The sequence below is a fragment of the Macrobrachium rosenbergii genome, chromosome 16 (assembly GCF_040412425.1).
Source record: "Macrobrachium rosenbergii isolate ZJJX-2024 chromosome 16, ASM4041242v1, whole genome shotgun sequence".
Taxonomy (NCBI): domain Eukaryota; kingdom Metazoa; phylum Arthropoda; class Malacostraca; order Decapoda; family Palaemonidae; genus Macrobrachium; species Macrobrachium rosenbergii.
Window position 1 is genome coordinate 51651455 of NC_089756.1, and position 13638 is coordinate 51665092.

The 13638-nt window shown below is 43.6% G+C and overlaps 1 protein-coding gene across 1 annotated transcript in view; it reads left to right on the forward strand.

Annotated features, from left to right (window-relative positions):
* The window catches only part of LOC136847432 (4-hydroxy-2-oxoglutarate aldolase, mitochondrial-like), a 63487-nt gene that overhangs the window by 39435 nt on the left and 10414 nt on the right, over window positions 1–13638 (forward strand). Inside the window, exon 7 of the mRNA XM_067119123.1 lies at window positions 12127–12260. Coding sequence (XP_066975224.1) covers window positions 12127–12260 — 134 coding nt within the window. The remainder of the gene's footprint in view (window positions 1–12126; window positions 12261–13638) is intronic.

Sequence of the window (13638 nt, forward strand, 5' to 3'; positions counted from 1 at the left end):
GAAAGAACAGTACTTGAAGGAGAGGGTCAAGAGAAATAACAGGACAGGAGACTGGGGGGACTGTACCCTCCGCTCAACTGTAACCTCGCGAGGTAGAAGGTATCCAGAGGGTACCTACGTACCGGGAGACTCATGACCCACCACAAGTACAGGAGAAGGAAAAGGAACTGTCCTAAACCAAACCACGCCACGCTCTCACCCTCCTAGAAGGCCTAGCCTAATAACCAGGAGGAGAGAAGGGAAGGGAGAGGAAAAAAGCAGGGAGAGAAATTCCTGTGTCGAAGGCCAACCGTAACCGACTAAAGTAAGGGAAAGGGTTGAGGAAAGCGTGAAGGAGACTCTCCAGGATAAAATCCTCCTACCCCACTAGTGCTAGCGGGGGGGGGAAACTGGGGTCTCAAAACTTCAGCAACCCAACCAAGCGGTAGACGGATGGAACAACAACAGAAACTCCCTCGACCTGACTATCCCCCCCTCTCCCTCCTACCCTTTCAAGCGAGACACGGGAGAGGAGGAGGTTAGGTAGAGCAGCTAAAAAAGGAGGTAGCCTAACCCACCAACTAGTGATAAGACTAGGCTAGCAACCCTGCTAAATGATATACACATGTTAACCTAAAGACAAATAAATAACCATCTAATAATATAAAATGTATATAAAATGTATAAGCTTGTGCTAGGCGAATAGCCTAACCGAACTAGCCGACAGAATGTAAACAGCCAACAGGCCGTACCTGACGCCACGCTCGGAAATAATAATATAATAATATAATTTCGCGACATCAAGCACATACAAGAAAATATTTTACGTACTCATCAAAAAAGGGAGACATCCTGGGGAGAAAAGCAAGAGTGGAAACTTCGGATACCCCAAACAATAGCAAGAACCCCAATGAGAGGAGACTCACAAAAATTAAAAATTAAAGGAGACCCAAAGACACACCCTAAGAAAACTCCACCAGGATGATCCCATGACGGGGAATATAAATATAATTAGTGTAAACGACCAAGAGAAACCCAAACAGAACAAGCTGAATGGGTGTACCTCGAGGTCAACATGGCTGACAAAGGGACCGCAGCAGCCCAAACAAAAACCACGTATAATATTATAAATACGGGCTAAAACAGCCAAACTAATCATAAAACCCCACAAGAAGATGGTACTTAACTTGGAGACAGTAAAGCTGCTCGATGCCATGATGAGATAAAGCAGAAATTGCTGGAAAAACACAAGCAAAAAGATCTAACAACAGCAGAGATCACGTGCTAGCATGGAATGAGTTCAGATGGCGCTAGGGTCGCCGTCGGGCGGGCGGGTGAGTGAGTGAGGGAGCTGGGTCGGCTCTCCGCTCTTCCGGGGGTTTTGTCATTGGGATGTCTTCAGAGTGTGGTTCTGTGGCAGTGATAACTTCACTCACCCTTACCCATACCGACATCTATTTTCATTATAGATGCTCGATCTGGGGTAGTAACCCCAGCATTCCTGATAGCATTTTTCTCTGGTATATTTAGCAATATTTATACCTAGAAATTCGTGTTAGTAAGGAATTTCACCGGGTGACACAGGGACGAGCTCAGAAAACATTGTGTAATTTGCATACTGTATTAAGAAGACTATTCTATGATATTAATTGAATAAGGTAAAAGATTGTCATTGAAAGTTGTAGATGTTAAAGATAATAGGCTGGCTGCATTACAAATGACTTTGTGACAGGAGGTAAAGTTATGCTTCCACAAAAGCCCATACATTGCTTTAAATAATGATGCATTAGTCCTGTTCCAATATAAACTTAGTTTTGTAACTGAATTGCATCTTTTAGTTTTTAGTTTCAGTGAAGCTCCTGTCAGTGGGGTTAATATATTTAAATGATACTGAACCCCAAGTAGGCCTAAAAATTGTGGTCTTCATAAGCTAAGTATTCTGATGTAACAAATTCGTTAATACTGATTTGCTGGGTAATTAGTGCAAAAGAAAAACTGATAATAGCCTGCATAAGGTTTGTATTTTGATGCTATAATTCATAAATGTTGTTTTGCTGAGTAATTGGTACAAAAGATATAACCTGTATTAGTATTGTAATCTTTCTAGATTTTTATATTTTGTGCTTTTTCACTTAGTAATTAGCCAATTATTTCCTTGTGAATCATTGTTCTGCTGTTGTTGGATGGATAGAATGTCCAAATTGAGAGGAGGAGCTCAATGGCACTAACTTTGATTCATAATAGTTCAGACCTGTCACTCAGCTTAGTTACTCTCATATCTTGATTACACTCTCTGCTGAAGTTCCATTTGGTCTATGTGTCAAATTATGCCATTTTCCATTATTTTCTAGGCTTCCTCGCTGGTTTTTATGCTATGACCGTATCTGCTGCAGACAGTTATTACGTAAATGTTCCATTGTCATGACTAGTACAAACAACCATAATCTTTGAGATACAGTCAACCCCTGGTACTCACGGGGGATAGGGACCACAAACGCCCACGAATAGCAAAAATCCACGAATGCTTGACATCCCCCTCAAAAAATGCTTACAACTGGCTATGTAAGTCATTCAGAAACAAGGCCCCCCCCCTCAAAAAATGTTTATAACTGCTCATTTTAATAGTTCAAAAACCGAATGTATACCTTAATTTAGCATCCTACACAGAATATACTTAAACTATCATCTAAAACACTATCATTTCAAAGTCATGTTACGACATTACCCTTAAAGATAATTTGTGTCTTACAGCTAAGTGTGAAAACTATTCAAGTTAACCCAGTTTTCAATTACAGTACAGTATATCCATTTTCTGTCATGTACATCCATTTTCTTTCGTACCTTAAACTATCATCCCACACAGATTATCTAAAACACTTTAATATAATTTCAAAGTCATCTTAAAACATTGCTCTTAAAATTATATGTCTTATACAGCTAAGTGTGAAAACCATTCAAGTGACCCCTATTTTCAAGTACACCCATTTTCTCTCATACACTATGGAAGCAGTCCCACTTTCTTTGTATAGTACATGGGAAGACCCTGGAAGTTAATTACTGTATACATTACCTTAATATTTAATATACACTGAAAGAAAAAATACATTTTATTGATACTGTAGTTTGCTGTTTACATTAATAGTTTGAAAATTGGGAAATAATTTTTTATCATAAATGTATTTAGTCATGAAAATACAGTAATTAGTGAATATTTTTTTATGAAAAAATCTGCCAGTTACCAAATTTTTCGCTTATAATTCGGTGATAAGTTCCGCAGAAAAATCCCCGAATAGGTGAAGCCGCGAATCCTGTACTACAAGTGGGCGGGGGTCGACCATACTGTACTCTACTTCTATATTCCAGCTGCTGGACACTGCATCTCCCTCTAATTTTGTCATATCTACCCACTGCACTCTAGTCATGAATTAAGTTTTGCAGACAGCTTTTAAAAAGCTCCCTTATATTTTGTTGGATAAAAAAGGGATTTTGACGAAGGAAAAATCTATTTCTGGAGAGGGGACCGTGTCACCCGATGAAAAAGTCCATTCAGCACTTATTTCTAGGTAATTCCGTTGCTAGATACCAGAGAAAGCTAAATGAAATGCTGGAGTTACTACCCCAGAGTGAGCTCCATCAGATGGAGTGTATGGAAAAAGGGTGAACTACAAAACACGGAACCTTATCCTATAGAGATCCCAAGGTCAAAAGTCCCACAGGAGGTGCCGTTACAAACCCATGCACCACTCATGTGGACAGCACACAAAACACCGCTAGCCGCATTCCATGAAAGCATCACCCCACCAGAATAATGTTTACTATGGGAGGGACATGACACATGATGGAGGTGGGTCATCGAGGTGACACGGTCCCCTCTCCAGAAATAGATTTTTCCTCGTCAAAATCCCTTTTCTGGATCGGGTCCCGTGTCAGCCGATGAAAAATTAACAGAGAAATAAACATCATTCTTGAACTAAAGAGATAAAAATTTAAGGGGACAGAAGACCGAAGGTCCAAAAAGAAATTTTTTAATCACTAGGAACAATAACAATAATGTACAAAAGAAACTGATGTTAGCTTAAAATTAACATGACAATGTGAAAAATATACATAAACAAAATAACTATACAATATTGAAAACCTTGTAAATTAAATGTGTCATTTAGACAAACACATAGATAACACAGCCAGGTGAGAAGTCAAGGCAAGCCTGACTGAAATGACCGTAAAGGGGTAACTGAGGCAGTGGAGGAGGAAATGACTAGGAATCAGAAAGGGAACCAGAGGGAGGAACAACGTTCCCTGCCGCGACTGCTGAGAATTTAAGAGCTTCTAAGGATTTCAAATAGTGACGTTTGAAAACCAAGGGTGACTTCCAACCGTGTACCTGGTAAGATCCGTGAAATTCATGTAATGAAAGTAATTAATGGAGGTGGCCACACAGCTCTAATATCATGAACTTTTTGGGACTGAGTCAGGGTTAGCCTGCTTGATAAAGTAAAGGATCTGTTGTCTAATAGCAGACATAGAGAGATTACCCTCCTTCCCTGATAAAGAGAGGCCCAGAAGAGATGTGAGAGGACCTGTCTAAATAAGCCCTCAAAGTATGAACTGGGCACAGGGACAGGTCTTGAGGCAGAGGGAGAATTTTCCAAAGCGACCACCTATTTCTGGATCTTCATTTTTGGCCAGGAAGGTAGGGTGAGGAATCAGCAAAACCTCCCTGATGGAAGGAAGTCGACGTGGTTGGGTTCCTAGAGAGTGCAGACAGCTCTGAAATTCTAGCACCCGAAGCCAGGCTAACTAAGAACAACGTTTTCCTCAACAAGGAAAGGTAGGGGCAAGACTGATTATCGATATCTGAGGTTAACTTCAACACGTCATTTAAAAACCAGGAAACCGTATGTGGACGGATTACTGGCCTCAGACGTGCACATGCTTTAGGGATGGAAGAAAAGTAAGGGTCTGTGAGGTCAATATTGAAACCATACAAGAACACTTTTCGTAAAGCCGACTTGACTGTAGTAACAGTACTAGCGGCTAAACCCATCTCAAACAGTGATCTAAAAAAGGAGATTGGTAAATTTATGGTCATTACTGTAGCCTCAGATTCTCTTAAAAAGAGTGCTAGTTTCTTAATTGCTGAGTCGTACTGACGAAGAGTGGAGACCCGCTTATCTGATTCCAAGAACATGGTATTGACAGGATCAACGTTAGCATCCCTTTGAGCCGCAAACTTCATAAAGTCCACAAAGCCAGGGCATTTTGGATTTTTGAGGAAGCTGACACAGTCTGAGTTTGTACTACTTGTGTTAGTTTCGGACTGGGGATTCGGATGTGACGAAGTTTCAGTTCTAGTAGAAGAGGAAACCAGCTGCTCTTTGGCCAGTAGGGAGCCACTAGAGCTACTTGACCCTTGAACGTCCTCAGTTTGTGAAGGACCTTTAACAACAAGTTCACTGGAGGAACAGATAGATCACCTTCCACCTGTTCCAATCCAGTGACATTGCGTCCGTGAAAAGAGCTTGAGGGTCCAGGTTGGGAGCTACGTAATGAGGGAGCTTGTTGTTGAGCTTGGTTGCAAACCAATCTACCTCCAGACCCGGAACTAGTTGCAGCAATTGAACGAGCCCCTGTCTAGGGACCACTCCGACTCGAGGAGTTGTCCTGGAGAGAGAATCTGCTAGTGACGTTCGGACCCCTGCAAGATGGGTGGCAGATAGGTGCCACTTGTTCTTGCAGGCCAAGGAGAAAAGTGCAATCATTACCTGGTTGATCCTGCTCGATTTTGAACCTCCCCTGTTTATGCAGTGGACTACCGTGGCGCTGTCCAGAACCAGTCTTATGTGAATCTTCTTGGGGAAGAAGCTTCTTCAAGGTAAGGAAGACCGCCATGGCCTCCAGAACATTTATATGGAACTGGCGGAACATGAGAGACCAAGTCCCCTGTACTTCTTGGTGTTGAGAATATCCTCCCCACCCGCTTAGGGAGGCGTCTGTGTGGATAACCAATGCCGGAGGAGGAAATTGAAGGGGAACTGACTTGGACAGGCTCTTGACAGTCGACCAAGGCCGGAGTCGCTTCTTCAAGATGTGGGGGATCAAAGACACCTTGTCCCCGAGACTGATATTTGCCCGACTCCGCCACACTCTGTTGATATCTTTCAGTTTCACTTTCACCAACAGGTCTGTCACCGAAGCCAACTGAAGGGAGCCCAAGACTCGTTCTTGGGTCCGCCGAGAGGCCCTTCTGGATTTGAGAAACTGTCTGGTTGCTCTGGCTATCTCCTTCCTCTTGGGAGGAGGAAGAGAGAGCTTGTGAGAATTCAGATCCCACTGGATTCCTAGGCATTGAAAACAACTGCTTGGAACCAGGCGGGACTTCTCCCTGTTTACACGAAAGCCCAAGGATTCTAGAAAGTCGACCACCACGGATGTAACTCTCCGGCATTCCTCGACGCTGGATGCCCAGATGATCCAGTCGTCGAGATACGCGCCAGCGTAATCCCCTTGAGACCGGAGTTGCTGTACGACCGTGTCTGTCAACTTGGTAAAAATCCTTGGGGCTATGTTGAGGCCGAAAGGCATCACCTTGAAGGAATATGCCTGCCTTCCGAGCCTGAACCCCAGAAAGGGGGAGAACCTTCTCTGCAACCGGGACGTGATAATAGGCGCGTCGGAAAGATCTAGAGAGGTGGTTACGGCTCCACGGGCCAGTAGGGTCCGAACTTGGGAGACAGTAAGCATCCGAAACTTGTCGCAACGAATGTAGGAATTCAGACGGGACAAGTCCAGAATTACTCTCCGTTTGTCGGAACCCTTCTTGGGAACACTGAAGAGCCTGCCTTGGAACTTCAGAGTCCTCACTTTCCTTATAGCCTGTTTCTGTTGGAGATCCTCCACAAAGTCCTCGAGATCCTTGGTCGTAGCCTGATAAAACTTGACTGGTGGAGGGGGATTGTCGATCCAACTCCAGCCTAGGCCCTGGAAACTATACTCTTAGCCCAGGGACAGAAGGTCCACCGAGCTCGAAAATGGTACAGCCTCCCGCCCACAGGATGTATGTCACCGGTCCTGTGTTTGCTTCCCCCCTCTGGAGCCTCTACCTCCCCTGTTCCTGGGAGAGGAGCGGGGGCTCCCCTTCCCCTAGCGAAGCCACGGGGTTTATTGCCTCTGGTTGATTGTCTGGAGCGAAATTTCCCCTGGCTTTCATATGCAGGATTGAAAGCTGGGGAGGAGACATTGGAGGGAGCAGCCAAAGACTGATGTGCCGGGTTTACCAGGACATACTGAGGCGGAGGATGGGAGGAAGAGGTCGAAGGCTGACTTTGTAAAGGAGCCTGAACCAAGGACTGAGCTGGAAGACGTTTGAAGTGTTTAAATTTCTTACTGGACTTTGTGGGAGGGCTGGCAAGATCAGACTGTTTCCTTTTATAGGGCAGACCCCAACGGAACGGAGACTCTGATTAACCCTAGCTGCCTCAGATAAGACTGCATCAACTTCTTCTTGTGGGAAAAGATTAGCTCCCCAGATCGAACTCTTAAGAAGCTTATTTGGTTCATGCCGAACTGTGGCTGCTGAAAAGATGTGCTTCCGGCAGGCCAGTTGGGCAGTCATAAAGTCAAACAGGTCTTGTTGAAAACTCGCCAAGAGAGATTTCGTCAAGACCTGGAATAATGGATCTTCCTGTAAACCAAAGAAGTTGCTTCCGCTAAAGCCAGAGAGTTCAAAGACCTGGCGAGCCTTTCCTTAGTATCAGCCTCTGTTTTCAAGAGCGTCTCCGGGATCTTAGGAGCTGCTCACTGAACAGATCAGAGGCGCAGTCTGGGTCAAGCCGAGTCACCGTGAACGTATTAGGGGCTCCTTCCAGAATTCGGTGCCTCCGGGAAAGACGAGATGTCGGGTCCGTCTCACGGAGATGAGGAAGGGGTTTACCTTCGAAGCAAGCCTGACTAGTCAGGAGGCCACTTTCGAAGTGCAAGGGAGAAGGAGAACATCACTGAGAGTGAACATAGTGAACACTCCCTTAGCTGGTGTAAGCTTAGTGTTCTCCGCTTGCCACTCCGTGAAGGGTCCTCACCAAAGACAACTGGGCTTGGTCCCTAGGATAGATGACCGTCTCCTTAGGGACTTTATCAGACCTGTTCCAAACCTCTCCCTTCAGCCTGGCAAAACCAGTGTAGGGAGATGTCAGGTCCGGAGGATAGAACTCCAACTCTTCCACTCTCCTCGTGCCCAAACCCTCTATGGTAAGAGTACCTTCGTGCACTGGAGCATAAAGAGCGAGACGCCAAGGATTCCCTAGATCAAAGGGAGGGAGAGTGGAAGGGTCAGGAACAGAATGAGACCTAGAACAAGAACCTTGTTGAGATTCCACCTTCTTGAAAGAGACTGAAAAGAAGAAGCAAGACCAGACAGCTTGCTGTCTACCCTTGCGTCGATCTTCTCAAAACCTCGCGTCGATTCTTTCCAGGAATTGTTCAAAGAAATGAAACGTATCCAAAGAAGGAGGAGGGGGAACTACCTGACGTGACTGAGGCTCCGCTTGGGACCCGGAAGGGAGGCTGTACTCGCCGACGAACGGGCTCGTCGCCCGCGCCGCCGCCGGAGGACCCCATATCGGCCTGCGGAGTAGGTAAGGTTTTCTTTTAACGGACTTCACCTTCGGGGCAATAGACCCAGACGTGCCCGAAAGGTATGAAGATTTAGAGAAGCCTTTAAAAGAAGCAACAGAGGAAGAAGGAGAGCTAAACAGTTAAGAACCTGCCTCACTTACCCCCTTACCTGCTTGATGCCCGGGATAATGCTCGGGAGACTCAAGGCCGAGATCGGTTCCGCCCGCGTCTTCCGGAGCGCCGCCGCTCAAAGCCGAACCGTCTGGAGAGGGCTGGGTCAACTCCCGAATCCCGGCAATCAATGGAGCAGCAACCTCGTCGGTGACAGAAGCTGTGATCCAAGCGCGGGAAAAAGGACATTACAAATGTCCTTCGAGAGTATGTAGGATTGCCAGCTCACGTTGCGCCCAAAGCCGCTAACCCAGACTTTAAGGGCCTGAAGCGAAGCATCACGAGACTTGCGGTCAGCCTGCCAGAAGAAACACATTATTGCGGTTTACCGAAGACGGAGGGAATCGATAAAATGTAAACATTATAGTTGGCTAAGAAGGAAAGATGCATGATCACCTACCGAATCATCGATAGCCTGCTCGTAAAGAGCGTAGCAAACATCACATCCGTCAGGGTGCCAAACAATAAGATCCCCTACGTGGACCGCACATCCGGAGTGAGACCGACAAACTTCATGGCCGCTGGCCTGATGGAGGGCTGCGGAGCACCCTTCTTCTTGGCAGCGTACCACCTGTAAGAGTATGAGATTATGAGTACACTGTGTAAGGTGCTGGAGTAGTGTGTCGGGGCAACACAGTATTAAACAAAGCCGTGAAACCAGCCGGAATGATCCGGGAGGTAACCGGGTAAAAAATCTCATACAAACAAAACAAAATAAATAATAAATAAAACAAAATAAATTTACCGGAACTAGGTGGGGTAACATGCCTTAAAGTAAGTGACGGATACAAAATGAAATGAAATGGGAAGGTTAAACTGTCCGGAGAAAGCGCATTCCCGGCAACTAAAATAATATGAAACTAGCGATAACGGAAGACCGATAAACGCTAGAACCGCCGGAGTGGGAAGCAAGGAATGCGCTCCGATAGAAGACAGTAGTTAGCTAAGGACAGGGGACGTCAAAAGCCCAACACGAAGACAGTCAGGCGGAAAGCTCTAACTGGCAACGAAGAAGGGACTGAACCGGAGTGTCGTCAAATTAAACGACACGCCGGAGAAGACGTATGAATGAAAACCCCGGAGGAAGAACCGAAAAGGAACGACCAGAGAGTGGGAATGCACAATCCGGGCGTTCCGAGTCCTCCCGCCCACTCGCTGACTGAGTCGTTACCCAGCAAACGCGAGAGAAGCAGGAGAGGAACAGGAACAACCTCCCATGGGGGGGGAAACAGGGAGAAAAAGATGGCCAAAGATGGTGGACGGGAGAGGGGGAAGCCCTCCCGGCCACCAACAGTCCCAGGCGGGAGAGTAAAGAGGTAAAGTCAAGGACCGTACCAAGGAGAGGCCAAACAATGCAGAGGAAGGGGGCATAGGCTATAGGCTAAAAGGAAGGAATGCTCTCATAAACCTGGATAAGTTAACAAGATTGAAAACAAATCAAGGGGAAGAGAGAGCACTCGGGAGGAGGAGGGGGAAAAGGATGGGTCGACATAACCAAAAACTGGAACTAACCTTAAGTAAATACCAAACTAGGGTAGGCTACATGAAGCCCCTCGCTATCCCAGCTTAACTAAGAGGCTCATTAGCCTACGCGAAAAGCCGAAACAGGGAGAGGGAAGCAACATGAGATCCCTCGCTATTTCAGCTTAACGAGAGGCTATAGCCTACGCAAAAAGCCGAAACAGGGGAAGGGAACATAAAAGGAGAAGACCCTAGTAAAACTTAAGGAAAGCGCCGCATTGGAAAATACGAACACAAAACCTTATGAAGGGCATGTGAACGAAAAGAATGAACGACCACCCCCTTTTTCATGGAAAAAGGGGGCAATAGCCTAATGCCCCAAAAAGGAAATCCAAAGCTAACACCAACCCATAAAAAGGATAAAATAAAAACATAACAAAACAAAACAAGAGGAGGACCATACCCAACACGAAGTGGACGTGAAGGGAAATGGCGCCTCGTAATAAAAAGAAATATCCATAATAATCATCAAATATCAAATGCATCCGAACACTGGGTTAAAGATAAAACAAAAAACTTAAAAGTACTAACGTAAATAAAATTCCCAGAAGCTAAGAGAAGAGAAGGGCAACAATAAGGCATGTAAATGAATTGATAAAAGGCGAATAGGCTCGAGGGGGAAGCCCGACGCCTAAACACTGGCCCTCATCTCGAAGCAAAGGGAAACAAACGTTAATCAATCAAAATCACTAATTAGACCTCATAAAAAGGAAAAAGATCCTAAACACGAAGAGGAACCGTGAGAAAGATCGAAAAACAGGGCGACCCAAGATCACGAACCACGCATGGAGGTCACGTGAGGCCGCGAGAGGAGATCGAGATGGGGGTTATAAATCCCTTTAATTATTAAACTAAAGGGAAATAAGGAGCCTCAATCGCCTCAACTAAAAAACGAAATACTGGTACTCAACTTAGGTGACGAAAGACCTTGTGAGGAAGCCATAATGATGCAAAAGACACAAGATAAAAAGTACAACGAAAAAACGTGTGACCGAAGGTGCTTGCTGAAATGGAATGCGGCTAGTGGTGTTTTGTGTGCTGTCCGCGAGTGGTGCATGGGTTTGTAACGGCACCTCCCTGTGGGACTTTTGACCTTGGGATCTCTATAGGATAAGGTTCCGTGTTTTTGTAGTTCACCCTTTTCCATACACGACTCCATCTGATGGAGCTCGCTCTGGGGGTAGTAACTCCAGCATTTCATTTAGCTTTCTCTGGTATCTAGCAACGGAATTACCTAGAAATAAGTGCTGAATGGACTTTTTCATCGGCTGACACGGGACCCGATCCAGAAATCATGCTTGCAAATAAATTTTATTTCAATGTAAATTTCAATGTAATTGGTCTTCAAGGTAAGGCCATTTTATCCAATTCCAAGACTGGAAGGATTTTTTGTATCCGGCCCCCATAATAATTTCCACATTACTATTTGCTCACTTAGAGGTTCCTTGCTGTGTCTTGTGCACCTTATGTAATTTACTGTCTGTAGTATATGGTATGCCAAGTACTGTACATATCTTTTCCACTGGTCACGAGAAATCGTTTGGGCCCTCCATCAATAATTTAAAGACTATTTGATGGTTTTCTGGGAAAGGGTTTTGCATATAAGTAGTTCCTTTGAAATGCCTATTGAGCCAGCTGGTGAATGATGAAAGCATTATTATTTTGTATACACTATATCTTTATTAACAGTATACACATTGCACTAAATTTGAAAAAAAAGTATTAGGTAATAAATTTTAGAGTTAAAGTACGCAGTTTATTATAATCAAGTTGAAACTTTCTAGTAACAGAATTTAATCATTACAGGTTTACGTATATTATTTATAGTGGAAAATTTTTCAGGTGGTGTTGGTGGTGTAGCTGCTCTTGCAAATGTTCTTGGAAAGGAAGTATGTGAATTACAAAGACTTTTTATTGAAGGTAAATTATCAGCTGCAGTAGATCTTCAGAAGCAGCTCATTGCCCCTAACTCAGCAGTAAGTGGATAGCAATTTAGTATATATCGCACAAAACTCTAACTAAAGTGGAGTTTGTATGAGAGCATATATAGTAAAGACTAAATTAAGAAATATAACTTACCGTATATACTCGTGTAATGTTCTATATTTAAAGACCAATTTTATGTCCTAAAATTTTGGGGTCGAACATTACATGAGGTACAGTTTTGGAAAAGTGCAAGATTTTGGGACTAGGCTAAGCTTAGTCTTTGGATTTCCCGAAAACGGAAGTCATCAAAGTAGCATTTCCTTCCACAGAAGTTGAACTTTTTTGTTTGTCAAAGATTAATACAAATGCTGTTCTTCTTATCTGAAAATCTTTTACTATTGTTATGTTGTTTCTATATTTATGGCTGTTCTAGGCTATATAATAAGTGTACTACATTTTCAGAATGTGAACAAGTACAGTATTAGCAGTCATTTGTATTTCATCAGTTGATTTCTCTTCACTTACGATTCACAAAGAATCTTACATTTTCCTTTTGGTAAAAAGGATGCAGTAAAATCGAAATCTTAGTCATTGAGTAAAAATATTTTGAAAACTTCTGATATAAGAAACAGTAACAGGGCAATAGAGTTAAAAGAACATTGGAATTGGGTGAAGAGAGATTAAACAGAAATGTCTGATGATTATACTGTTCGCTAGTTACAGTGGTTGCTTGGCAAGCGTTCAGTAGTTATGACAAAACGAATGTAAAGAAAGAAGGTAGGAAGTTTTTTTCCTTTTGTTTATTATACTTAATTTTAATGATTTGAAGTGAGTATATACTGATCTTTTATACATTTAAAGGCATATTCTAAGCTTTTAGCTTCTTTGTTTAATCTATTTTTAGATGTCAGAATCTTTGACCAGGCTTTGGTGGTGACTGCTAACATAGCATAGGCTGTCTTCATTTTTTATGCCAAATATATAGAAATATAGCCTAGGTTTATTGCCAGAATCCAAACTATATGCAGTAAAAATTGGGGGGTCAAACATTACATGGAGTATTCAAGTATATTCAGTAATACAAAATAAAGCAGCTTCATCAACTAGTATGTCTTAATTTTAAATCTGAGACAAAACATATCAGCTGTCACATCCAGATGCAGCATAGTATGAAACCCTGTACTCCAAGAACAACTAATGTCTAGTTCATTTTCACAGAACTTGAAGCAAGTTCATATGGTGCTTAGGGATATTTGCTGCAGGATTGTACCAATCAAGAGACCTCAAATGGTAGAAAATGAAGCAGTTTAAAACATTTTGTGAATATTTAACCTGTAGAAAAAAGTTGTCCCAAAAGGACTAAATCTCTACATTAAGCAGAATACTCTTCCTGCCCAAAGTCAGGAGCCATATCTACTGTTCACAGAA